Source organism: Sturnus vulgaris, chromosome 12 (assembly GCF_052056855.1).
Source record: "Sturnus vulgaris isolate bStuVul1 chromosome 12, bStuVul1.hap1, whole genome shotgun sequence".
Classification (NCBI taxonomy): domain Eukaryota; kingdom Metazoa; phylum Chordata; class Aves; order Passeriformes; family Sturnidae; genus Sturnus; species Sturnus vulgaris.
The window spans coordinates 17,302,977-17,329,710 of NC_142254.1; the positions used below are offsets into that span (position 1 = coordinate 17,302,977).

At 41.5% G+C, this 26,734-nt stretch overlaps 1 protein-coding gene across 4 annotated transcripts in view; it reads left to right on the forward strand.

Moving 5' to 3' along the window:
- PLCG2 (phospholipase C gamma 2) overlaps window positions 1–26,734 on the forward strand; it is a 79,840-nt gene that overhangs the window by 10,293 nt on the left and 42,813 nt on the right. Inside the window, exons 1-5 of one of the 4 annotated variants that reach the window (XM_088172071.1) lie at window positions 219–678; window positions 1,839–1,955; window positions 4,853–4,941; window positions 7,061–7,154; window positions 17,294–17,527. In XM_088172071.1, coding sequence (XP_088028197.1) covers window positions 17,332–17,527 — 196 coding nt within the window. In that variant the 5' untranslated portion in view covers window positions 219–678; window positions 1,839–1,955; window positions 4,853–4,941; window positions 7,061–7,154; window positions 17,294–17,331. Of the gene's footprint in view, window positions 1–218; window positions 1,956–4,852; window positions 4,942–6,809; window positions 6,950–7,060; window positions 7,155–13,656; window positions 13,755–17,293; window positions 17,528–26,734 lie in introns of those variants that run through there. The other 3 variants (XM_088172073.1, XM_088172075.1, XM_088172074.1) reach the window with 3 other exon arrangements.

Genomic DNA, 26,734 nt, shown 5'->3' on the forward strand with positions numbered 1-26,734 from the left:
TGACTGCATCGCAAAAGTTTAAAAGTGTTATGACCTCAAGAGAGACTTATTTATCGTCTGATTCTCCGGGCGCAGGCTGCTGTCATGCCGTGGGATGTCCAGCAGCAGCGGTGGCAGGGGTCCCTGTGGTGGCGAGGCAGGGGACAGCCGCTGTGTCCCCGCACTCGGTCCCGTGCCGCAATCTCTGCTGCCCTCGCACGGCACGGCTGGGGAAGGAAATGAGCCGGCTCTGGGCACGGTAGGGGTTGAGCAGGACTTGTGCCATCAGTGACCGCCACTGCGGGCTCGCAGAGTTTGGCAAGCGCTGATGGTCGTGACCCTTTCCGCGGTGATAACGCTGGACGCTGATCGCCGCTGGACTTTGTCACATCCAGAGCCGTGCTCAGTGATAAAGCTGAGCTTCTCTAGGAACGGTCTTGAAATACAGACCTAACAAGCCACGCCATCAATATGCATGTGTCCATGCAGAGTCCTTTTCTGCTCTTTGGTAAATGTTTTTTTCCTTTCTAATGTAATTTTGTTCTTCACTAATGCTCTTGATCCAAGGTTATCAGGAAGCTAATCAGCTAGACTTCCCAAGAACAAATCATTACCCAGCACAATATTATTCATCCTGAAGACCAAACGCAGCCTCAAGCCCTGCCTTGAATAGGTATTAAAGGTTGGCTGTTCCAACAGGTAAGAATAAAAATTTCTTTTGCATTAGGGTCTTCTTACTGCTGTTACTAGTAATAATTGTATTTTATGAAAGTATCAAATTATAGCTCTAGCTGTCAAGAAAGTCTGAATAGACTCTGCTTCTCAGCTATGAGAAACTCTGCTGCTCTGAGTTTTCCCATACTCAATACCATTTCTAGCTAAGAATTTGTAGACCTTTGCTTTCATTTTATTTAAGCTTAGTTTTAATACAAGGCTGTTCTTACTGTTCAGTCCCTGTGGGTAAATCCCATGGTGATATCTGCAGTGTGATGCACACCTGTGTGCCTGCTCTTGTGGCACTCACCAAACCCCAAGCAAGCTCATTGTACAAAGGACAGTAACGTACAGCACACAAAGGACCAAAGGTGCTGTCCCGTGGGATGTGTGCCATATGCAAATATGGGTCACATGTGCAAGAGCAGATTTGAGAAGATAAGCTGCTAAACTGGCCTATCTCTGGGAGAAAGTCAGGCAGGCAGGCTGAAACGGCTGAGCTAATAGCTAAACTGATCTTTAATCCCTCTTTGCTGTAAACTATCTAGAAAGAGATCACTAGGCACTAAATAGCCTGTGTGGATGAGATAATCGATAAAATCTGAAAAAAAATCATTGGGAAACTGGGAAAGTCATAATTTTGAAATATCAAAACTACTGGAATTGTATAATTGTATCCTGTGCAAGGCACATTGCTGTTGGCCTGTCTGGAGGTGACTTTGCTGATGCAGTTAGATTTAGTTGCTCATTTATGAGTCCCCTTTGAAAGAGACCAGTTGAAAAGACTCAGTGGGTGTGTAGCATGAAGAGCAACTTAGGAGACAAGCCAGAAACTTGTACAATTCCACTGAGCAACATTTCTCCTAAATGAATCCCGAGCAGAAAGTCTGCTAATACTGGATGCAGGCAGTGAGTGGCATCGTGGTATCACAGAAGAAGCAGCAGAGCAACGAACTAAGAGGATTAGACACAGCAGAGGGAGAGATAAGAGGCTGAGGAGGGGTAATTTTCAGGATGGGGATTCTACCTGTGTTTAGTGCTCTGTTCATATGCCCACACATGATAAGTTTTGTACACTGCAGCTTATGGAAATTAGAAGCATTGACTAGTGAATCTTGTGCTGCTCCTTCATCTCTGCCCTGCAGCTCCCGGGGATAAGGAAAGCAGGCATCTGTGCTCTCTCCCTGTGGACTGATGTGCCTCCTGCATGGCTTGTAGAAATGCACTGCACAAGCAACGGATCTTAGTGATGGAAACACCAGGTACGTTTGGACTCACTGAACCATCACTAGTTTGTCATTAAAAGGGAAGATGGCATAAATGGTCCTGGAAGAATGCACACAAATCCTGGTATGAGTGACAAAGCAAGTGCCAGAGTAGCATGGATGTTATTTTAATGCCCTGGGAAAGGAGAATTTTAGGAATCTGAACCATGCAAAGATGCTCACTGGTGTTCGTGGGTCACTGGCTTGAAACCACAGCAGCCAGGAGTTCCTGGAAGGTTTGCTGAGGGCTTCAGGCAGGAGGAGTGGAATTGGAATTGGAGCAAGTTTCCTGACTGACACTTACAGTCCACACACCACAGCCTTCCAGTATGGGGAAGTGTAGAAGAAGTATAAATGTAATGTGACATATATAAATAGGAATACTACTTTGGCAGTCTCCTGTGTTATATTCTCAGTGGCAGCATCTATAAGTCATCAGTTCTATTATATTATCTGTAAGTGCAGGATAGGACCAGTACTGTTTTAAAATTTAGTTTATCATGCTAATTCCAAACCTCAGTGCTATAATATTGACTTTCTTTTTATTACATAATCCTTTGCCTTTGGGAAAGGAGTATAAAAGGTGTTAAAGTTGCCATCAACAACTGACACTTTAAAATATATTTCTTTTTTGCCAACATGATTGTATCATATGGTAGCTGAAAAAATAGAGGTATAAATAAATATAGTTGGCATACTGGCCTCAGAATTACCAATTATTTTTTTCAGTGCTACAGTCTTGCAGATTTTTACGTACAGCAATATGACTTCTGATAGCACAGATTCCATCTGGAGTAAAACAATAGCAATGTAATAGTTGTAATGATAACGCTGCATTGGTGATGGAGCCTTGTTGATAAATAGTGTACCACAAATACTGCATCCCAAATACTGCATCCCAAACACTGCATCACAAACACTGCTTCCTGTGTTCCTGATCCAAAATCTCAGCAGAGCAAAGTATCCTCCTGTCCATTTTGCAGCTGGGGAAGGGGAGGCACAGGGTGACTTGCCCGCAGTCCCCAAGGAGCAGTTGCAGGGCTGGGGAGAGCAGAGCAGAGTGCGGCTGCCATCCCAGCAGGAAATGTGTCCTGCCATGCAAATCCTGGGTGTGCAGAGCAGCTGCTCCCATGCAGGGACTCTGCTGAGCGATTGGGAAGCTCCCATTTCAGCTGCATCTTCTGATCCCTTGGAAAAGGCTCAGTCTTTTGGAGTGCTGCTGCTCTCTCGGGTCGCCTGTGCAGTGTTTTCTGCAGAAAGTTGTCCCCGTCCCCTCTGCGACATCAACCTCCGCCAAATTTGCAGCCCAAACAATCTGAGGGCAAATAAGGAAGGAAAACAGACACCCAATTGCTTTCCATTGAGTTCGCGGCTTTCTCCTGGACACTTTGCAAGAGTTTTGTTTAGCCCAGCTCTGGCCTCGTCCCGCAGTGATGTGAGCCGGCCAAGGAGCCCCGACGGCTCCGGGGTGAGCGCAGTGACCCAGGCGGGCTCACACGGATCGGCTGCTGGGGTTTGAGATGGGACCTGGGGCTGCAAAACCACAGCACAGCCTCGCTCATGTCCTCTGCTTTATTATTCTGCTCTTGGTTCCCAAGGGCCTGCAACAAGCACTACAGAAGTAAAGAGGATTTGTTTTCTGTGTTTGGGATTTTAGTTGGGTTTTTTTTGTTTTGTTTTTTTTAACATATCGTTGCAAATCGGCTGCTAAAAATGTGTCTGTCTTTTCTTTAAAAAGGCATTTCCTGTAAAATCAGCTGAGATTGTCACTCTGCCTGGACTCTCTTCTCCTCTGCAGTAGTCCAGCACTTTGGTACAAGAAGTATGGCCATTTCTTCCTTGTTTTCTCTCAATTAAAACATAGCTAGAAAGACTGCTGGTTTCCTTCAGTCACAGGGAAGACTAATTAAAAAAACCATGTTTATTATGCTGGTAGGACCAGCCTATCCCTCAAACACTGATCTTTCCTTTTAACAATAAAAATTAAAAGGAGGTAGTGTTGAACCAGCACGGTGCAAGGACTCCACACACACTGAGGAGCAACTGCAGCTTTTTTTTCTCTTCAGCTGATCCAAATTTTTCTGCAGAGCCTGATTTTTGATAGAGTGATTAAAAACCATTTTTGAACAAGCCTGGGAAGGCAGCAAATTTGTTCTCAGCACACACATAAATAATGCCATGATGTCTGAAGGTCTAAAAAATATCTGTAAAACATATGTCAGCAAGAAATAGCATTTCCAAACCAGCTCCGCTGTCAAATTTCCTGCTTGAATACTTCAACATAAATTATTAGTGTGGATTTTTTAAAATCATCATCGAGGTTTTCAAAAAACTCCTGCTTGGTTATTCTTTTCCTGTTTGCAAAACTCTTTTTTAAAGTGAATACTTGACAAATTTCTTACTCTATTTTTTTTTTTGTCACATCAACTTAGATATTTCTTAATGTATTTTAAGTTGCTCGTAGGTGTCTTGGCACAACAAACTTTTCCTTTTCTCTTTGTCAACAAAAGAATCAGTTGTTTGCTGGCTGGTTGGATTTTTCATTAACGAATTTCAAAACACACAGAGTACTTTGCTTAATTACAGAGTCTCTATTTTCAGCTTCCTTATCAGAAGGTAGATGTAACTGTGTAACACGCAGATTGAATTCCAGATATTTCAGCCAACTATGCTGTTCAAGGACTACTCTTGTGAGCTTCCTTCTGTTGCATTAATTTTCCGTGCCCATTTACAGCAGTAAAGATTATCATCTTGTTTACTGCTTATAAGTAACGACCATGAAAGGCCAAATTAAAAGCAGTTTTGTAACTTCAAGAGATATATCTCCAGCTGATCCTCTTTTTTTTCCATTACCTGCAGTATTCACAGTGTTAGTTTTGGATTTGTGTTTTCAGATTTCTTTCCTCTCTCCATGGGCCGAGCTGGGGCACAGATGGCAGGAGGCAGGCGAGGACAGCAGAAGCAGGGGCTGCCTTTTTCCACAGTAAGTACTGGGTGAAGATATGTGTGAAACTTCAGCTTGAAACAAATTATACCTCAGCTCTTCACCTGTGGGAATAGAGTTAATAATATCTCATTGTCTTCCTGTCCTCCTTCTGCTATTATGTGTGCTGCAATCCAAAGGAGCACTGGTTGTAGCTATTTAGCGTTTCTGTAATAACTGCAGCCACAGATGCAAAGTATTCCACTTAAAATGACATTCTTCAGAGTGAAACATGATGTTGATACTTCAGCTAGCTGGTGAACTCAAAGTTTGCATTTTTTAGCAAAAAAAAAGTCTTCTTGTATGCTTTTTCTCTCTGAGAGAACCACAAACCAAAAATGCCTGTCTTTTAAATTCTCAGCCCCACACTTCCTGACTGACCCAATATGAACCACTGCTGCTCTGCACACATTATTTCCTCTCTTTAAAAAAAAGATGAAAAAAATAGCCACAGTCAGGCAATACCTCGCATTTCCATTGACCTTATCTCTCATCTTTTGGGGGCAGCAAGCTGCTCTTCACAAGAAGGGAGGGAAAAGCAGAGCAGGGCAGAGGCGGACGCGGGGCTGGAGACATCGCCTCCCCCAGCCCTGTCCTTTCTGGGTCTGCTGACTGATCTCCCTGACATCAGAGCTCCTCACTGGTGTCCACTGCAGTACGAGGCTGCAAACATTTTGTTATAATTATTTCTGTAGTACCAAGGGTGTTCTTTTGCTGCCTTTTTTGCCTGGCAATTTTCTTAACAAAACAGCTCCTTGCTGCCGTGCCGCTGGTACTGCACTGCCCGGTGCTAAAGCCTGGCTGTTGTCACGCTACAAAAATCATCAAAAAGCAACTTTAGCTCTTGTCTTTGCTGTGTAACTGAGGCTTTCCTGCCCCAGCAGTGGCCGAGGTCTTCTCAGCCCGCTGAGGATGTCTGTCATCAAGTCAGCATCTCTGTGTGTCCCCATCTGTGCTGCCACACCAGGGAGCTGCTGACTGCACTTACTGGGAGCAGGATTTCCTTACTTTTCCTTTTATTAGGAACCTCTTCTCCACTTCTGCGTGGCTTTTTAGTTTTAGTTTTCTATGTTTTCTTTTTCATCAAATAGTGTCACATTTTGTTTTGTTTTGATAAAATATCTCAAAAAATGAACTCTGTTTTGCCATATTCAAACTCTGTTTTGATATAAATATTTGTATTGCATTTCAATCTGTTAAAATTGTATTTATTTCTAAATAGATTTAGCTACAGATATAATTATAAATTCTGATTATTGTTTGCATATAAGCCAATTGAAAACTGGTGTTATTCAGCTTCAATGTATTCACTATTTTTAAAATAAAAAAGTAAAATGAGTGCCAATTATCAGTGGTTAACAAAGTGAGCCTTCTCTTAATCTATTTCCCTTCAGGGAAACAAACCAGGAGTTCTTTTCTGGTCTAACTTTTAAATCCTAAGTGCCATGCTAAAACCATTTTCTCCTGACAGCACGTGGCTGAACACAAGCTGAATGTTTGCATATATATTATAAATGCACATCTCGAAACAGACGTGTTTTTTTTTTCATTTCTCAGGGTTTTGATTTTTTTCTTCCTAAGGCTTAAAGATATTTGACATTTTCGTAAAAGCTCAATGAGCAGAGTCCCTGAAACTCATAGTGTTTGTAAAAAAAGTAAATTTTAAACCCCTTAGATGCGGAAAAAACTTAAAACAGAAAGAAAGGGCATCCCAAAGGTTTAGAAACCAGAAGGCAAAGAATTTGAAATTTGCATAAGACAACCAGAAAGTGTTAGAATTGCTGATCTCAGGTGGGGGCATCATTAACACATTGCCAGGCTATTAACGCACGATACAAATGAGTGTGAAAAGGGCTCAGCCCATACGGGTGCTAGAAGTGGAGAGAGTCCTGCTGGCTGGAAGTATCTCAGAATTCGTGTTCCACTTTTTTCTAAGGATTTTTTTTTCCCCTTGCTAGCAGCAGCCATAACAAAATCTGTCCTTGCGAAGGAGTGAGTGTCATCAAAGGTGAAAACTTTTTTCTTTTAAATTTTAAATTAGCTAAAAAGCCCAGGCTGTTGAAAACTTGATTAGAGATTTTGTATGCTTAAGGGTTCTTAACAGTGTGCTTTTACCCAGGTGGAGTCAGAGTACAAAGAGGAAGAAACCTCCGTTTGACACTGCCTCACTAATCTCAGCAGTGTATCACTCATTATTCTGCACAGGATTAAAGGTAAGCTCTGTACTGCTGCCTTTGAGGCTCAGCAGGGCAGTTATCCTCTGCAAAAATGGGGTTAAATAATTCCCCATGTGTGGCAGAAAGGTTCTGGAGAGAACACAGTTGGATTTAAATTACCTGGCAGAGCCTTCAGTGTTCCAGCCTTTGTCTTCTCTCCTGTAAAATATTCTGTAGCTTAGCTCCAGGATTAAACAAGTTTCTTTTTCTTTCTTCTAAAAGAAGCATTTTTTTTTTTAAAGAGGAGGTGGTATTTGAAAATTACTAGTCCAGTCTGAGAAGAAAAGAGGAAACAATTTTTGTATGTGTGTGTGAAATTTTTACTATCATTACAAGCACACACATGTCCTGGATGCTCAGCTGAAGTTAACCAAGATATTTTTAATTGGAGATCAGGTCAAATAAGCACTTGTAAATTCATATTGTTAGGTTCTTTATTCTGGACATTGTCTCCTGTTAAATGAGGAACGTGTTACAAATTTTTCATGGAAAGAAAGTTAGTTTCTTTTGTTGTTTTTTCTCCATAGAGTTGTGTTTATTTTTAAAGCATCTCATAGCATACCTGAGTTCAGCTTTTCAGTCAAAATGTTAGTGATTGAGAGGTGTTGTAGCTAGTGTTTACAAACATATTGTATAATTTCTAAATTTTGCACAAATATAATCTGTTTGGAGATGTAAAAGGGTATTTTTAATATGATACATGAAATAATAGGATTCTACCTATATTCATTTTTATACACAGACACACGTGTTTGAGATCAGCAGGCATATGGGGCTGTTGATAGCTGCCTGCATTTCTGAAAAATGGTCCTTTTCTCTTCTAAACCAAGGTTCTTCTGAAGCTACAAATGTAAATTTGCTCCCCAGGTTACTCAGAAGTCTCTTAGTACAGACCATGGTTGTAGATCACCCCATACCAGCTCCTACCTCGATCTGCTGGCACACAGGATCTCTAAGACTGCATGGTGAAAAGATGCTTATCACAAGAAGTGGAACAGAAGGTTTTGACCCTTTAACGTGACTCACTCAGTTATGACCACGGTGCAGAAAGATAATAGCAGTTGCAAGAGTGATTTGCATTCTATACAAATATGCTGATCCTGGAGATACAACCAGATGGATGCTTTTCCAGGACACAGGCATCTGGAAGGCATAACCCTGTAGAGTATCTCTCATTCTATCCCTATTCAGAAATTATCACTCAAGGATATAATTAATTTTTCAATCATATTTTGATTTTAGTGAGATTTTGACCTGTTTTTCCATGACTACATGCTTTCTCCATCCCCAGAGAATTCTTGCTCTTTGATTAACTAGAGGGCTTTTCTAAACTTTTCTGATGTAGCATGTGTCAGATTAAAGCTGATCTATGCATGAGTGAGCACAGATGCGAGAAACTTCTCCTCCCTTCCTGTGTGCCTTGAGGGAAGGCCTTGCACAATAATAAATCCCTGCAATCAGCCATGTAGAAAGTAGAGAAAGACCTGGACTATCTCTGCTTTATGATCCCAGAAAAGCTTCCACCGGCAGCAGCAAAATCAATGTTAAGAAGAGCTCAGCAGAATGTGAGGAAAAAGGAAAATGAGCATGGAGAGAAGCCTTGGTGTGTGTTGTTCTCACACTGTGAGTCCCCCTGGGGCTCCCTGGGACAGCTCAGAGCAGAGGTTGAAGGCTGAGCTCAGCCCTGCTCGTTGTGCCCAGCCTGCCTGAAGATCCCTGTCCCAAACCTGTCCAGGCTAAGGCACATGGTGACAGAGCCTTTCCTCAACTCACCCGTGGTGCTACTCTGTAGTGGGAAAGAAATGAAAGGCTGAAAGTTACCTAGGGGGGAGAGCTGGACTGTTTCTTGCTGAGTTTCAACTCACTTCATTTGAAACTATTGTCAAATGCTGGGTTTTTTTCCCAGTCCTTCCCACTCAAAATTACATTATTTTTGTAACAGATTTTTATGTAATTGGCTTAAAAAGCTCAGGAGAAAATTTTCTCTGGTTCCCTGCAGAGTTTCTGCAGTTTTCCTTTTCTGCTGAGGCTTTGTAAAATTGGTATCAACTCACTGTTGATAGTAGAGGTAATGAGCATTTTATCACTGGCATTTTATCACTGTGGATGTAGTGATTGTAATATTTAACTCTTCATCTGAAGGTGGGATTGCAGGCCCTTTAAACATGCAGGTGTTTTCTGTGGTCAAAGCTGGCTCAAGATGCTAAGTAAATAATTTGTTACTGCGTGTCTAAAAAATGCATTTTGACACTTACTTCAAATATTTTCACATGCATTTTTAAAAGGTTTTTATTGAGCATCCCAAACCACACAGCAGAGTTTTCACTTGACTAAAACTACTGAAAATATAATTCTGGTAAATGAAAAGGTTTCTTCTGGCACAGTGAGCTTTGCTATGAGGAAATGCCATTCCTCAGGACATTAGGATAAAACCTGGAAGCAATGTTCTACTCAAGGGGTGTAACTGCTGTGAGATCTTTGGCAAACCTCCTCACCCTCTGGGCCTGACGCCCTTGAAAATGTGATATAAGGATTTCCAATATTTTTTAAAAATGTTTTGACATCTACAAATGCAAATTGTTACAGAAATTTTAAGGACAGCACTGTATGTTGTGTATGAGGCCAGTGGGCAGTAACTCCTCAGAAAATTTTTTAAATGCAAATCTTGCAAATAACAAGAGACAGGGTGACTGAACTGAGGAGTAGCTCAACATTTGAGGGCTCAGACAAACATCTCAGCAGGCAACAGGCCAGCCACTTACAAGTATAACCTCCCTTCCTCCATGTCAGCTTTTCTGTTAGTGACCTTAGTAGTTTACTTTAAGTCAATATTTACTTTAAATATTATGATTAAGTGACAATAATTTAACAAGATTAAAATGCAACTCTGATAAAAATGGAGCCAAGTACACACTAGAACACTTTCTACAAGAGATCCTCTTCAAGGGGCCTGAGCTCTGTTAGGCTGAGAAGATGTGCTGGGGGTGTTGGATCTGCCACACTCTGTGATGGTGTTGAAGAGGGATCTCCTGTCAAATTCATTACTTCAATTGTGCTGCCACAGCTGGACATTATTCTCAAAGATCAGCTTCGTGCTACAAAGGCCCTTTGAGCCACTGCAGATGATCACTGGCACCTGATCAAGGCTGCCCAAAGTAGCTGAAGCTACTGCCGTGAGGAGCTGTGGTGGCACAGGACTGCTCTGCAGTGACAGCAGTCACTGGGAGGGACATCCTTCCTCTCTTCCCTCCAGACTGCAGCAGTTGTTGCTGCCTCAGCTCTAAGCATGCAAGTTCTCATGACAGGTTTAAAACCAGTTTGAGCTCTGCAGATGAAAAGTTCATAAAGACAAACCTTGAAAATTAAGTTTTCTTTACGAAACATCTGATTATAAGTTTTGCAGCTCTTACCAGAAAATCTAGCTGATCTAACATACATCCTGCTAAGGAGTGCAGATACTGTGGTTTTTAAAAAATCCTTTGGCTAGAAAATGTCTCTGAAAGTCTCTAAAATATTTGCTCCTGCTGCCTAATCACTCTTTAACATTTCTTACAACTGATGGGGTAAAGCTTCAAATTCTGTCTTCTACACAAAAGTTGTTTTTTCTTTGTAGCTCCTGTGAGGAAGTGGCACCAGTTTTGTGACCATTATTTATTATATCCATGAGGCTGCATAGCCAGTCCTGTCCTTCTTTCATGCCTTGCTTTATTCTTCAGGGGAAGCAATCAACACTTTGTTACCAAATATAAGACAGGGTTGAACTTTTCAATGCTATTATTAAGAAAGTGTCAGCATGAACACTGTAAATTCCCTTTCTGAGGGATTTGTGACCAAAATGTAAAACTATACTCCTAGCTGAAAAACTCACTTTTCAGATCTTATAGTATGAATTGTGATATTTTAAAATTCAAGGGGTCTTTTAAAATTATAAGAAGGAAGTTAAACTGAAAAGAAAAAAAAGAATAAAGGAAGGAAGATTTTTTTTCTAGTGGTTAACCTTCTTTTTAAACATACGGGCTTTTCTGGGGCAGATTCTTCAATTCAGAGAACTAATTTTCCCACACCTCTCCTCAGCATATATCTACAGACTTGCTTTTTCTACAAAATAGGACTGGAGATGTCATGTGATAGTTATCTCTGACTATGAGATCCACAATCTTTACAGGAAATTATGTTGTCTGCCTGGAAATTCTCACTTTTGAGGTTTGGTTGTTGGACAGCAGAGCTGCTGATTCTGATAATAACTCCAATCTGTTGGGATTGTGAGGAAGTCTGTGTACTCTTATTTCGGGTCTAGTCAATGTGCTGAGTAACAGCTGGCATTTCTAAGAGTTACTTTTTTATTGGTTTGGTTTTAAAGATTGCTTACTCCATCTGAGATTTTGTTACATCCAGCAATTTACAGGATTCAGTGTTATGATCCCCACTGCAGCTATGACTCTCCAACATACTTATTTTCTCTGGCTATATAATGACCCATCAGCTTTAAGAGCATTTTATCAGGTAAATCTAAGGTCATGCAAGAAATGTTGGAAATGGGTAGGTTTTATTTGTCCTTCCAAAACACCAGCGAGGCACAACCACAAATATGTCCAGACCAAAGTTTTTCTTTGCAGCAGTATTTTATCTATTGCAGCACAGCTCTAAATACCATAAAGATGAGCAGCTCTGTGCCTGTGTGGCTTCTGGGTCGTTCAAGGGTGGTTCCTGTGCTGAAGCTGTGCCATATGACTGGTGAGGAGACTGTTGGTACCTGGCCAAGCGAAGCAGAACCAGGAGGGGCTGCTGGGCTGGTATTTGCTGGAACTTGGATTCACTCTCAACTCACCCAGATGACTCCTGGACCTGACAGCTGACATTAAGTGAATATTGCCATTTCCTGCTTGTGAAATGCCCAGGATCACCTGCACCCTTCAGCTCTCTGTGGTGTGAATGGATGTTTGGGTATTAGCTTCTGCAGCTGGGGAAATTGGCTGCTTGGCTCTTGATTTTGCCACTGTTCACATAATTCCAAAGGCTGCTTCAACATGAAACATTGAAGACTTTAAAGATGGAGAGCTAAAAATAATGTATGACAGAGACAGCATAGTGTGATTAATAAATATTCTGCTATTCTCATTCATTTACTACCATGGCTCCTTTTAGATGTTGTTCTGTGAATTTGTAACTGAGTCACATGTTATAAAGAGAGAAACTTTTCCCAGGTTAGACATCTGGAAAAATGTGAAAAGTCTTCACAAAATAGCAAACAGTGATAAGATTGCAGTGATCATATTTTTGTTTTGCATTTAAAATGAACCACACCTTTCCCAGGTACTGGGTTTCAGGCTTTTCTTCCTTTTGTGGTGTTATATTTTGAATGTGTTCTTCAGTTCTTTTCTCATAAGTCATACTTACTTGAAACCCTTTGGTACTTTTGACCATGATAAAGGCTTGTTGGTTTGCTTTTGGGAAGAGTTTCCCAAATTGCTCCTACAGAAGAGCTGGACACAATTGACATTTTCTTTTCATTCTATGTAGCTAGGGAGTATTTTTGGTGGCATTTAGTGCAGAACCCCATCGCAGGTATCATTTTGTTTCAGTAGTTTCTGCACGTATAGGGTGAAAGTATCAATTAATGTCTGACTACCACTCAACCATTTATAATGCTGACTGAAATTATGGAAAACTATTTTTCCTCTCAATAGAGTAGATTAGTCTGTTAGAAGACCTGTGCTTTTCACTCCCTTGTGTCAGCCACCAGTATTGGAAGGAGGGGAGAGGAAGAATTATCTCCATGAAACTCAACGTCAGTTTTTGGGAATCAGCATTTGGATTACAGGACTTGCCATTGTAACATGGCACAGCCCTTGCAGAAATGGCCAAGGTCTTCCCTGCAAATGCTGTGGCATCCCTAGCTTTGGTTTCTGGGCATTTGTTTTGGTGTCTGCTGAACTGGCATGACTTGTTCCCTTGATGACCTTGGACACCTGCCTATGGGTATAGGAATTTCCCGCAGATTTATCAAATTAGTCTGGGGCAAGACCGATACATCAACTTGAATGGCTGTATCAGGGCTTGACCTGCAAGCAGGACGTCGTCCTACCACTATTCCACTGAATCCCAATCTGGGAAACACTTTTAGCATTGCCAAATCCTAAACTGCCGTGCGACACACTTGTAGCGGATCACTTGGGAGTCAGTTTTAACTCGACAAGGCAATAACTCCAGCGACAGTGAAGGTGCACAGCCTTTTCCTCAGGCTCAACCAGATCATCAGACTGGAGCAGAACATCAGCTCCGAGCGGCGGGACAGCCGGGGCTGCGGGCACGGGGCCCTGCGGGGCCAGCGCCAGCCGGGAGCTCGCCTCCACAGCAGCCCCGGGGCGGGCAGAGGGACGGGGCGAGGAACCCCGAGGAGTCCCGGCCCCGGTGCGGCGCTGAGCGGGCGCGGGAGGGCAGGGCCGGTGTCCCGGGCTGGCGGCGGGGTCAGGTGGCACCGCCCCTTCCCGGTGACGGCAGAAGCCGAGCCCCGAGAGGCGCCGCGGGAGCAGCGGCAGCGCCGGCTCTGCCCCGCGGCCGCACGGAACCCCCGCCGCCGCCGCCGCCGCCGTGCAGGTGAGGGCGGCCCGGCCGCAGCAGCAGCAGCAGGTGCCGCGGGGCTGCGGCTGGGGCGGGGCGGCGAGTCTGGTGTGAGGGAGGCTCTGTGAAGGCAGGCGGGGGATGCCCGGCGTCGAGGAGAGGGCCAGGGTGCAGCGGAGGGTGAGGGATAGCCGTGCCAGGGGGACACTTGGGCTGGAGGAGACAGGGGAGTCTGGGGGCTCCCTGAGGTGGCCCTGCCACCCCGCACCTTGTGTCTGTTTGGGCCCCGGCGCAGCGCAGCTTGAGGGAGAAGAAGGAAGGAAGGAAACCTTGGCAGTGTGGCAGTGCCTGACAGCAGCCCCGCCGTGCGCGGCCCTGCCCGGAGTGAGGCCCGGCCTGCCCGGGGCAGGTGGGCACCATCTGCAGCCGGTTCCGCTCCCCTGCTCGCCCGCCGGGCCCCAGGGCTCCGCGGGCAGCGGCTGCATCGCAAGGGCCGTCCGTCGATTGTTATTAATTATTAGTGCTGTGGTAATGCGCTGGTGTGTATCCATCTGCCGAGGTGATGTCCTAAAGCAGAGCTCAGGGCACGGATGCAACAAACCTTTTGCAATGCGCAGAGCACATGGACACATTTAGAAATTGACAATCTTGGACTGCACTTCTTGGTTAACTTTCTGTGTCTGGAAAGCACCTGCTGTGCCATATGCGTGAAATTATAACAGACTATGGATTTATCAGTGGTTATCCGAGATATTATTTGCTAGCTGGTACATTTATAGCTTGCCTTTCCTCGTTTTTCCTCTCTCTGTTATCACAAAAAGAGTTACGAGCTGTACACTGATCTTCCGCTAAGAAGGGTTTGTTTGTTAAAGTCTGAAGTAAATGAAGTACAACTAAGTAGTAAACTCTGTTTTTTATTTTTTTTTGGTCCATGCTCGTTTGGTTACTTGCAGTATGTCTTTTAGACTTTTCAGTCAGGCTTTTCAATTAAAGCCTAACCGAACAGGTCTTATACAAACAGTAACAAGTGATCTCAGTTTTGCATTTGGTTCAGGACACCTTAAAAATTTAGCTCCTGTAATTCCTACAGTCAAAGGGAAAGAGTCATGTCTGTGTCTAAGCTAGAGCTTGTGGCATGTTTTGGTGATTATTAACTCACTTACTGAGTCCTGTAAGTGACGCTGCATCTTTCCAACTTAGGCTTAAGTGAACTTTTCAGCAGAGGAGCAGTGATGCTTCTATTACACCCAGCATCTTGTAGTTCACACTCTGCTGGGTTAGAGGCATCCAGGTAATGGGCTGATTAAAGTCATCACAGAATTCTGCTGCATGAACGGGTAGAAAGATTGTTAATTCAAGTAGTTGTGCAGTGATAGGTGTAAGGAAGGCTGAGGGGCACCTGTGGGTGAGTGTGAGACAGCTCCTGATGTATCAAGGTCTAATGCCAAGGGCTTCTCTTAGTTCTTTTACAATTAGGCAGCTCTGTGTGATGTTACTCTTAAACTGGAGCAGGTAGCCTAAACGGTCTAGGAGTGGTCAGTTAGGTTGATCAAATAGTGCATTATTCTTTCCACCTTAAGTCAAAACCTTGGTTTATGACTTAGGAGTTAAGTTAGATCAAATCCACTGTTTTCTCTGGTTTCAGGAGAAAGAGCTGCTTTAAAAGGGGAAGTTCAGTATATTATATTCAACAGAAACTGTTTAAGAAGCCACCTCTGAGAGGCAGTTCCTTTGTATTAAGAGAGTTATCTCTCAAAAAACCTGCTGCATTTAGAAACTTATTTTCTTGGTTTTCTAAATCATATTTCACTTAACAGTTATACCTTGTACTGTAAAAGGCAGAGCTGATGTATATTTTTTAATAATCTCTTGAAAAACTATACTCATTTAAAAATTCCGGTTTTTATCATTCAGTGTAGTGTTGCATAAATGCTTAAACCTTGCCTCAGGTCACAGCATATTTGCTCTTTTCACTAAGAATCATAAAAAAACAAAGTGAGAAGACAGGGTTTCTGGTTTTTTGGTCAGAAAACAGACACTGTTCAAAGATTTTAATTTAATTTTTTATTTTTCCTCCTTTCATTTCTTGTTTTAACAAATCATTGTAGCAAGATGACCATGGCTGTCTTTTTAGATTCAGGCCTGTCATAATTTAAATGATTCTCTGATTATCTTCAGGTAGTCTAAAAGCATCAGTTACATTATGGCTAAAAGAAAATAATAAATTTGCTGGTGCTTACAATACTTAAAAGTTTTTCACTTCCAGTTGCAGGATTGGAGTACTTAAATTTTTTCAGTACTATAAGGAAAGAATACTCCATTTTTAAATTACTTTAACAAGCCAATGTAAAACACTAAATAGTGTATAATGTTTTGCAAGCCATGGAGAGGTTCTTACTGTAGAGCACTTCAAGCTCACGGTTGGCAGTGCAGAGGTAAGAAGGGACTCTTGTGGCTTCTCTGTTAACTTTCAGAAAAAAAAAAAAAAAAAGGTGTTTATTGAAGTGGTAGAATTCAAAAAGGGATTGGAAAGATTGCACCGGACAGCTCCAAAGTGGGAGGCAGCTCCTAAAGCGGCTGGTGAGGCGGTGATAAAAGGCGGGCTAGGGCTGTTCATGAGAGGGAGCAGCAAAGAGCAGTCAGGAGACAGTGACACGGGGTGAGGGGGCGAGGGCTGGCAGAAGTTACCAAGGGGAAGCGAGAAGTGCCACGGTCGAGTTAGCCATGAACACGGAAACTGAAAGTGCTTGTGATGGAGAGCAGTGGTCTGAGGAGAGAGGAAGAGAAGCAGAGGAGACGCCGTGGCTGGTGGCTGCATGCACAGGGCGTCTTTAAACCTGTCCTGTTCAGGGATGGGCTTAAGGGGGATGGCTGGGAGCTTTGTGGCAGCAACCCCTGCGACTTGTGTGACAGTGATACTCGTTCATGGGTGAAAGAGCAGGTTGTAGACCATCCCGTTTGTAAATAATCTCACTGAGGAGTAATCAGGCTCCTAATTAGCTGTTTGATGCAGTGATGTGGGAGACCAGAGAGCACAGAAACTTGCTAATATTTGTGAGATGTGCTCTGTACAAATCTCTCTTTTGGCTGTTTTGTGCCAAGATGCATCCCAAGTGTATACACACAAATATCTGCCACCCAACATGTGGGTAAGAAAAGGCAGCCTGTGTAGGAGAAACAGAGCCATGAAGTTTTAGAAGTGCAAAAACTGATGTTTAGATGTTGCCAGCACTTAAGTGTTTGTATTATTTACGTTTTTCCTTCATTGCAGTTCTCAAAAGGACAGTTGCCTGCTTTACATTCTCATGTAGGTCTCATCCAGGTTTAAATTCTAACACAGTGCAGGAGTTTACACAAGCTGATGTTGCTGGGACTGCCCTCTGTGAATGGTGTTTGTACCTCCTTTCAGGATAAACCAGCAAGGGTTAATGTTGGCCATGTACCTATCTTGGATTTGCATGGGCAGGAGTTTTTGTTAGGTATCTAACTACATAAATGTGATCTTCAAAGAAATGAAAATGCTCTTTTAAATACTGAATTTGATCCCTTTTCTTCCGTATATTTTTTCTCTTCAGGACACTGAAGACAATAAAAGTTTGATTAAAAAGAGAAAATGCCCAGAAAGAATATCGACTATGGAGTGCTGCCTGAGTATGAGAAAAGCCAGATCAAAAGGACCTTGGAACTGGGGACTGTTATGACAATATTCAGTCTAAAGAAGAGCAGCCCTGAAAGGAGGACTATTCAAGTCATAATGGAAACCAGGCAGGTAGCATGGAGCAAGACAGCTGACAAGATTGAAGGTTTCTGTGAGTATTTGCAATGTGTACCTGAACTTGGAGTTACTAATAAATTGATGTACTTGTCAAATATAAATTTAACAAGCCTTTTGTTAGCATTATGAAGATTTTGGCTGAAAGAGTTTGGTAATTTGCTGAGAATATTTTGAATTGTTGTAGACGAAAAATCTTCTGCAGCTCATGATTTAGGTATCTAACACTACTACTATGATTAATTTGCTTTTATCCTTAGCCTTGTTCTCAAAGTTTTCATCTTTGAATATGATGCTGTTTGTGTTATCTGAATTGAGACTGTTTTCCATCATGATGTCTTATAAATTCAAGTGAGTAATTATTCTTTACCACTTCTCTCCAAAAAAAAAAAGAACCAACCAAACACCTTCAAATACAAAGAAACTGAATTCACATTCTGATATTCTTGAGCAATTTGCTGTCTCAGGATGGAAGCCATTATTTAGGACCATTATTAGAAAGTACCAATGACTTAGGAGGATGGAGCTGTGAGATATGAGGTGGTTTCAAGGCCCTGAGTTGGTATTGTCTCTTTAGTTGATATTGGAACTGACTAAACCCACTATTTATAACAAGGTCAGGAAATAAAAGGGGAGTGTAAGGCTAGATAGGCTGCAAAAACGAATAGAAGAATAAAGTGGGACTAAGCCTCAGTTCTTATGAACACAACTGATGCTGAAAATGCTCAGCCTGGGCTTTCTGTGATTTGTGTAGCTCAGGGGGGTGTAATGTAATTACAGTGCTTGCATATAACTTTAAAAAAACCAATTGTGAGCATGATTTTACTCCACAGCTGCTAAGAAGTGTTTGTCCTCAATAAAGGAATGGAATAGTTTGTCTGAAATGCCAAAATAATTTACTGGTCTGTTGAAGTGTGGATTTTTAGAAGGTGGGGTTTTTTTTGATAAATACAAGGTATGTTAAAAACCCATTGGTCTGTAAGGTTTCAAAGACAAACACTAAGAATTTGTATGATTTTTGGGTTATCTGAGCAGTTTCTCTTCATGGTCCTGACTTAAAAGTATTAAATCTCTCCTACTGTTTCCATTGATTCCTGTCTCATTCCTTGTGGAAACTGAACCTGCAACTGGAAATGTGATTTAGTGGAAATAAAGACTCGTTGTCTGGGAGGATGTTCTTATTATTGGTGGTGAAAATATGGTCATATTCAGTATTCTGGGGAAAAGCAAACAGGTCTGGACACACAATTAACAGGTACTGTGGATCATAATTTTTCATTGCCCCAGTTTCTTACATGACAAATGAGAGTAATTATCCTTTCCTACAATGAAGCATGTGAATGCAAGTACAAGTGTATTGCTGGTACTGTGCCAAAAAAGAAGTCCTGAGGGGCAGGGAGGGCATGTAAAATTCAGTTATGAGAGCAGTACTTGAGTATTGTTTAGCAAATAAAGCCTAGGGTTTATATACACAGCAATAAGATGAAAACATAGCAGAAAATGACCACTCAGTGATGGAAGGAGATCTCAGAGTCCTCTGCCAAACCAATCTTTGACCACGTGTTGAACTCTTGTTGTAGCCATTTGCCCAGAGGGGACAAATTTAAAGCTGAACAGAATGTGCATTCCAGATGTTGGGGTCAACTTTTTCAGTCTTGTCTTATAATCACCTTTTATCAAAGCTTTCTGTGGGTGGTGTGTGTTTGTGGTAATAAATTAATTAGTTTGTTCTGTGCATAGATTTTAACACTTTTAAAAGAAGCATTATATTGAAGGATATTGTGATTTTACTCTTAAACCTGGGTGATCCAGCAGGGTAATGCCTTGGCTTGCAGATCCACAGGCAGTCATTGCTTGAACAGGGAATATTGCTCCAGGCCTGTCACTTACCCAAATGCCGTCTGCCCCTCCACAAAAATTGTAATACTGTAGCAGTTTTTTTTTTAATTGAGCAACACTTCAGTGGCACGTATAACGATGGGAACTTTAGGTCTGAAAATATGTCCTGGTTTAAAGCACACATATGCAAAATATTGCATTATTGTCTTAAAAAGCAACAAATCTGCCCAAACATGATGTATTTTGCAGGTATTGTTCTGGACTATGATATGAACAGTTGTTCCAACTCACCATGAACTGTATCTGGTCTACTAGAAATGAAAGTCACTGCAGTTTTAACTTGCTGACAGTGTTTTTGCTGAAGAGGAAGGAAGTATTTTATTTAGTTAGTTATTTGTATGTTCCTGTTACTTCTTTTTACTGAGGGTCAGGCTTTCTTTTTGCTTGAGAAGTGGAAAAATGATGGATTTGATAATAGAATAGAGCAGCCTCTTGAATATGGATGTATATATGAATGACCCCAAATATATGCTGGTGGATTCTGTTGACTTTGTGACAAATAAAAACCCACATTTTTGTTTCTTGATTTTTTTTTTTTTTAAGTGGTTGAGGGCAGAGAATTATCATCTCAAGTATTATATGAATACACTTATGCTGTACAAAGCCTGATATTCATGATGTGATTGTAATGGTTGCTATTTGCATGTGTGTCAGTCCAAAAACAATTAATATTCAGGACGAGTGGGAAAGTTAACATGGTTTCCTGTTCCGTGTGTGCTATTTTAACTCAAGTTTGGCAACTGCTCTTTACAGAAGGCAGAAAACTCAATGATTGCATCTGCTATGGGTTTGTGTTTCTAAATCAGATAGTGAGGAGAGTTCTTTAACTTTGGGACACAAAGTTTTTGGCTGCTAATAGATAGCAAAGATGGAGTCCAACTTTTATACTTTATTTTAATACTCTCCCTTTGGAGATCGAGAAAAAATGATTGGTTTTTTTTCTCTCCCTATCTGCCCTGTGTAGTGTTGGGAATTTTGGATGTCATAGTGCTGATTTTCTTGCTGATGGACTGTAAATGTTTGAAGAACACTCAAATGGCTCTAAGCCAGAGTTATATTTATTACAATGACCTTTTTGCAAGTTTGGTTAATAATATTTTGGAAGTGATTTAAGTTAAGCCTCATAATAACAAAAAGGCAGCTACTCTTATTGTGGAATAAATTGACCAGGGCAAGGGAGAGATGTAGGATTAGCTATACTTATATAAATATTTACACGACCCCATGGGCCCAAAAGTGGCACTACTGTGTATTTTAAATTGCATTGCTTATGAAAAAGGCCCCTTGTGTTGAAAACCTGCCAGCATATCTGTTTAGAATAGAGTGAAAGGGTTGCTAAAATTAAGGCTATTTCCTGCACAGTGCAGATGTGTTTCTCTGGATGAGAAACTTCAGAAACCTCTTCCTAGATTCAGGTCTTTGGTGTGGTAAGAAGTGAGGATTTACAAAGGGTAGGAAATCTGGTGTAAACGATGTCTGTCTTCATTGTGTGGTTCAGATCACACAGTATCCAAGTACTGGAGATTTTATGTTGACCTTTTGAGAGACTTGAGTCGCCATATACAAAAGGAATTTCTAACAGAAAGGAGCTGGGGAGAAACCTCTATATTTTCCCCTAAATGAAGGAACACAGGTTGGTTGTGTCCTTTAGAGAGGGATATGCTATTTCAACAGTAGCTCAAGAGGCACTCTATTTCTGACTGTGCATGACATAAGTTTGAGGTGGTTTTCACAGCCCAGTATTAAGCAGTTAAATTCCAAGCTTAGTCTCACCTGTCTACCCAGACAGGCATTTGGGAGAATGAGCTTATTTTTGCTTGAGAGGAGAAAAGCTTGGTTTCCTTGTACAGAGGGATTTGATTTGCCTATTTAATTTGCAATGGGCCTTTTCTTGCAGAAACAAATCCCTGCATACTGGGTGGGTAACTGTGAAGCTGTGACTTGCCAGCATGGCCTGTTGCAGTGTGTGTTGCCTCCTTATGGTTCTGCTGTGTGTTTTTATTGTGTGTTTAACCTTTACAACGGTGTGTGGGTCTGGATGGATCACACTGTGGCTGGGGTTGTGCACACTGGACAGCAGTGACAGGCAGAGGGGAAGGAAAAGGTGGCCAAGGGAGGGCAGGATTTGCCAGGACTCTGCTGAGACACATGGCTCTGTGGCTGACACCTGGGCTTTGCTGTCTGAGAGGACCTTCCAGAACTCCCAGATAAGGCCTCCCAAATTGTGGTATAGCATTTATATGCACATGAATAAATTAGGGCTCAAAGTTATGCCATTTCAACTTGTAGAGCAAGCAGGTGGTGAGGTGTAAATCTCCAGGAAGCTGATCTGTATGGATATTCCATTCTTTCTCAGATGCAAAGTACTTTCAGGACAATTATTAAGGGAAAGCTCATGGTGACTAGAGTTGGATTAGTCACTGGAAAATGTGTGAGGTTCTGCATATTCTTCCAAGAATCCCTTGAGTGAAGGGATGATTCACAGCCAGGAGAATTTATACTCTCAGAAATCTGTGGTGCCATCCTTGAATGTGCAAGTGTGTGATTTTCTGTAATACAAGCATGCTCATTTCAAGGAAGATTCTATTTGAGGACAGAAGATGATTTCTCTGTTTTTGAATACCTAGGAGTTTTTTTTTTTCCACATGAAGAGGTGACCTGCTTTTGTAAAATTATATAAACCATATTTTAATGTCTTAATTTTTGGAAAAGAAGGATCAGCTGTTTTTTTCATGTTCTTTATTTATTGTAAAATGCTCCATATTCAAAAAATCTAGTGACAATTTAGTTGTACAATCTCATAAGAAGAAATAGGTTTAAAGCATCAGAGGGCCATATTTAGAAAAAGTTATATATTATATCAGCTGTGAAACTGCTCTTTCTGTATGCAGAGCGAGAGGTCAGGTGTAGGTAAGGTTGAAAGAAAAAAGGGAAGAGAAATGGTAGTATTAATTTATTCTGAAAGATTTCTCAGAGGATGAAGTACCTGGATTGGGGAGTGGCAGAGATGTAGACATCATGTCGATGTAATTGCAAAATTATGAAGCAGGGGAATAAAGGTTATACTTAAATTGAAGCTTTTGATGCTTGTGACACACCACAGTACAACAATAGCAGCCATTTCTGTTTTCTGCAGCCCAGACCTTTATTAATGCAATAGGACTATCTTGTATCTTTTTTTCATTTACAACAGAAACCCGTGTTTGACAATGTATAACATATTATTTTAGAATAAATGTGAACTCATTTCACATTGTCTCACTGCCCTAGTTTTATGTGTAATAATATTTTCCCAGAGTTTGTAGGAAAAAATGACCACTTTTAAAATAAATTGGCCATCTCAAAGTCATTTAACATTACTGATTTTTCATTTAACGTACAGAAAAGAATTATCAAATGTTGAGTTCACTTGAGATTTTCTTCCCTGCTGAAAAGAGGCTCTTTTACAGAATTTGTCATCTAGAACATGATTAAAAAACCCAGACATAAAACGAAGTTGAATTTTCAAGATTCACAGGTAAAGGGAGTGTGGAAACTAAAAACAGACTTAGTAAATTCATGATAAAAGTAGAATTAGAACCTGTGGGAGCTGCTCTGTTTTTTCTCAGTCTATAAGATTGTCCTGTGCCTTCAGACTTTGTTATATTGCCAAGCAGGGATCATTAGTTTCTGCCAAATGTTGCAACTGGATATTTAATGATGAAAGCTCATTATAGAAGGAGTGCATCTGTAATAGGGTCGTGTAGATAATAGCACCAGGCCAGGCCACATTCAGCTGGCAGGGTGAGGGGAAATCAGGGATCTGTTTAATTTAATGGTAACCTTCTGTGTGCTGCCACTGTTCTACCCAACAAGGCTTATGGTTTTTCCATCTTTGTTGATTTGTTTTGTGAATTTTATCCAGCAGCATCTTTGCCTTGAAATTAAATTTTGAAATGTTGCTTTTAAAATCTTTGCTAAAATGACTGCCAAAGAGAGCAAGTTTTGTTGCTGTGCATCCTTTTGGCTGTCAGATACATCGGGGAACTTCAAAAATTAACGCTTAAGAGAGTATTCATGCACGTGGCTCACATTCTCAGGCATTGGATTTTTTTCTGTGTGTTAAATAGCTGAGTCATTTATTTAGTAGAATTGTTAATATCAATGTAGATTTCTTCTGTGGTGGAAAACTTTTTTTTTTCCCTTTGGAGAAAATGGTATAAACATTTACAGATCTATACCTCTCTGTGAGAAGTTATGAGCATCTATATGTTCTGGTGAGGAGTGTGAAATGAGTGCCTAATTTGGCTTAAATATGGACTTGTTCTTGTTGATTTCTAGTAGGGACCTTTGTTTTCTTTACTGCTAGCAGAAGTTTTGTCTGAATTTCCTCACTGTTTCAGATTTAAAGTAATAAATAAACTTAGATTGAAGACCCTGAGTCTCTGTTCTGTCATTTGCTTTCTATATTCTGAATACTGTTAAAGAACAATATATCATTGCAAAGTGAATCCACTTCTTGGTCTTTATGGAGTAGCTTCACAAAGGAACATTAAAATTCACCTTTTTTTGGTGTATTTTGAAATTGCTGTATTTCAGTTGTTAGCCAGGGGATCTTTGTGTAAGTCTTCAGGCGAGTACATGAAGCTTGGTTTCTGTGGTCAAATGAAAAAATGAACATGTGTAGCCTCTAGCTCTTTTCAAATAATGTCTTCCCTTTAGCAGCTCAGTTCTGCAATGTCTGATGCTAACTTACAACGACCAGACTTCCTGTCATGGCCAGCCAGCAAAACAGGGATGGAATGAACTGCACAGACCTCAGCACCCCTAAACTGGTTGATCAAAGTGGGTGTAGAGATGCAGGTACTCCATCCTTTTCCCACAGTCAGGTTTATATGCCAACATTTTTGCTTTGTTTTGTTGCATGGAGCAGAATGTAAACTTCTGTGAGCACTTATGTAAATTTTACCCAATTCTTACGCCATTTTGTGGAAGTGTCCTTTAATTTTTAATATGAAAACAGCAGCCAGGGGTACAGCCCCTTGAATTCATAGCTCAAACTGGGAAGCCCTGTAACATGGTGCTATAGTGTGCAATCCAGTGAGAAGTTAGTATTTAGTAGTAATTTGTTGTTACTGTTCATGCCAGCTCTGCGTGAGCTGATTCCGTAAAACCCTGTGGGTTTAAAAGGTGCACTTCTCTAAACCTTATGTCAGTCACTCAGCTAAATCCCCAGGGGACCCCTTGGAAAGGTACTCATGGGTGTTTTCTCAAGGTGCACCACACTGTCTCTCACGTTTCAGCCTTTTAAGTGTGTTTTCAGAAGTTTTGTGGCTTATCTGTAATGACTTCCTTGGGCTGCTGAATGTCTCAGTAAACATCTGTGTTGATACGAGCTGAATTACTTTCCCTGCCACATCTGGACTGCCATTCTGCAGGACATTTCTGCTTCCTTGTGGCTTTGTCCTCTGAGAGGAGCCTCGCCTTGTTCCCTCTAGAGTCACATACAATTTGTGTTTCATTGCTGCTCTGAAATAAAGAGGCTGTTAAAACACACCCTGGGTAGTTAATATTTAATTCTGCAAAAGTGAGAGCAGAGCTGTTGTCCTCACGAACCACCATGAAGTACATTTGCAAAAGGACACTAAAGGCTTTCTTCATTCACTGGGCACTCATTTGCACACAGCCTCTGTTGCAGTGGGCAGTTTCTGCCTTTCTAAAATGAAACCTACTTTGGAATATTTTGTAATGCAAATTTTTGGAAAAAGAATCTGGTTCTGAGTGTGGAATGTTGCTGTACATACATACACATGAAAATGAATTATATTCATGGAGAGAATGGCCACCTCATGTCTTGGTGCACACAGCTTGGGTAATCAGAGTCCTTTGTTTTCTGCTTCAAAACATTGCCAGTAGTTTCCCTTAAGCCTTCTTGAGACTTGCTGAAATAATGCTCACAGCATGATTTCTGACTCTGTAAGCCTCCTCTGAATCTCCCTGTAGGCTTTTTCTTTTCCTTCATTAAGTACATGACTGAGCTCTGATCTGAGCACCATTTGTGGCCACAAACACTGAAAGACTCCTCGGGAGTCTGGGCTTTGGATCAGGAATGTTATCTTACAGAACTCTGGAGTCCATAATGCCAGATTCAGGTAAATTTTTACACGTTAATGTAGACTTTTCTATCAAGGGTACCTTGATGGGTTGACAGCCTCTAAGGTGCATTTATATACAATCAGCCTGATGTTCCAGCCTAACATTACCTGACTCGACCAAAGGTGTTTTTGCAAACTCGCCTTCTTCCAGTGAACTTAGATGGACATTGCAGCTCACAGAAGGTGCTCTATTGGTGGAACTGGCTGGTTTTCAGCAGGGTCTGTTCCCTCACCCACCTGCTGTTCAGGTGCTGGATGGTTCCCACCCAGAGGTGGCTTGTGGGTGACCATTGTGGCCGACAGAGCCAGAACTTCTCTCTTTAAATAGCAGTGCTGCTCTCTCCTGGAATGAGGAGCACAGTGTTGTATATAACAATGTAATGTTTTTTTAGCAGTTCTCGTCTTGAGTTAGTTTTCTACCTTTGGTTATCTTGTATCATGTCTTCCCCTCAGCATGCACAGCACCTGCTGTAGTGAAATGCAGGTTCTGTTTTACCGTCTACCTCCAAGTGTGACTAAAGGAAATGTAACAGGAATTTGTACCTGCAAGTGTGTGACTGAACATGATCACTGCTGCTGGGTTATTTGAATGGAGATCAGTGGAGATGTTGAGATCAAAAATTTATTGTTAAGTTCATGGCAGGAAAGAGCTCTGTCAGGTGCCCTGGAAGGCACTGAGCAATTAATCTGTGCAGTATTAGGAAAATATCTATGTAGTAGTGTAATGATCCATTGAATTCACTGATTTGCCAAACAACACACAGCAGCAGGAGCTGAAGTTTGGCAGCTTCAGGCTCTGAACTGCTTCGAATGCATATCCAGATCAGAGCCTGAGACAACATGGTAATTGAAGGTGCCTTGGAGTCTGGTCTCCTTTAAAAGCCACTTGAGGGAGTTGTCAGAATCAATCCGTGACTGATGAGGCTGCTAAGGAGATCCTTTCAACCTGGAGAAATAGTCACATGAAGGAATGGATGAAATGTAAACTAATTGTCAGTTTTAGAGTGGCACTAGACTTCTATAAACTGTTTGGCTGTGCTGGGGGAGTGCTCTCCTTGTCTTGCTGGATGTGAGTCAATTTTTCTACAGGACATACTTTGATTCACGTTTCCTTAGGAGTTGGTGAATTGGATTTGATTTGACTCTGCAAGGTGCATCTGTCCAGGTCTGTGCTTTTTTGGGGTGTATCAGGCTGTGAAGCCAGGGCAGAA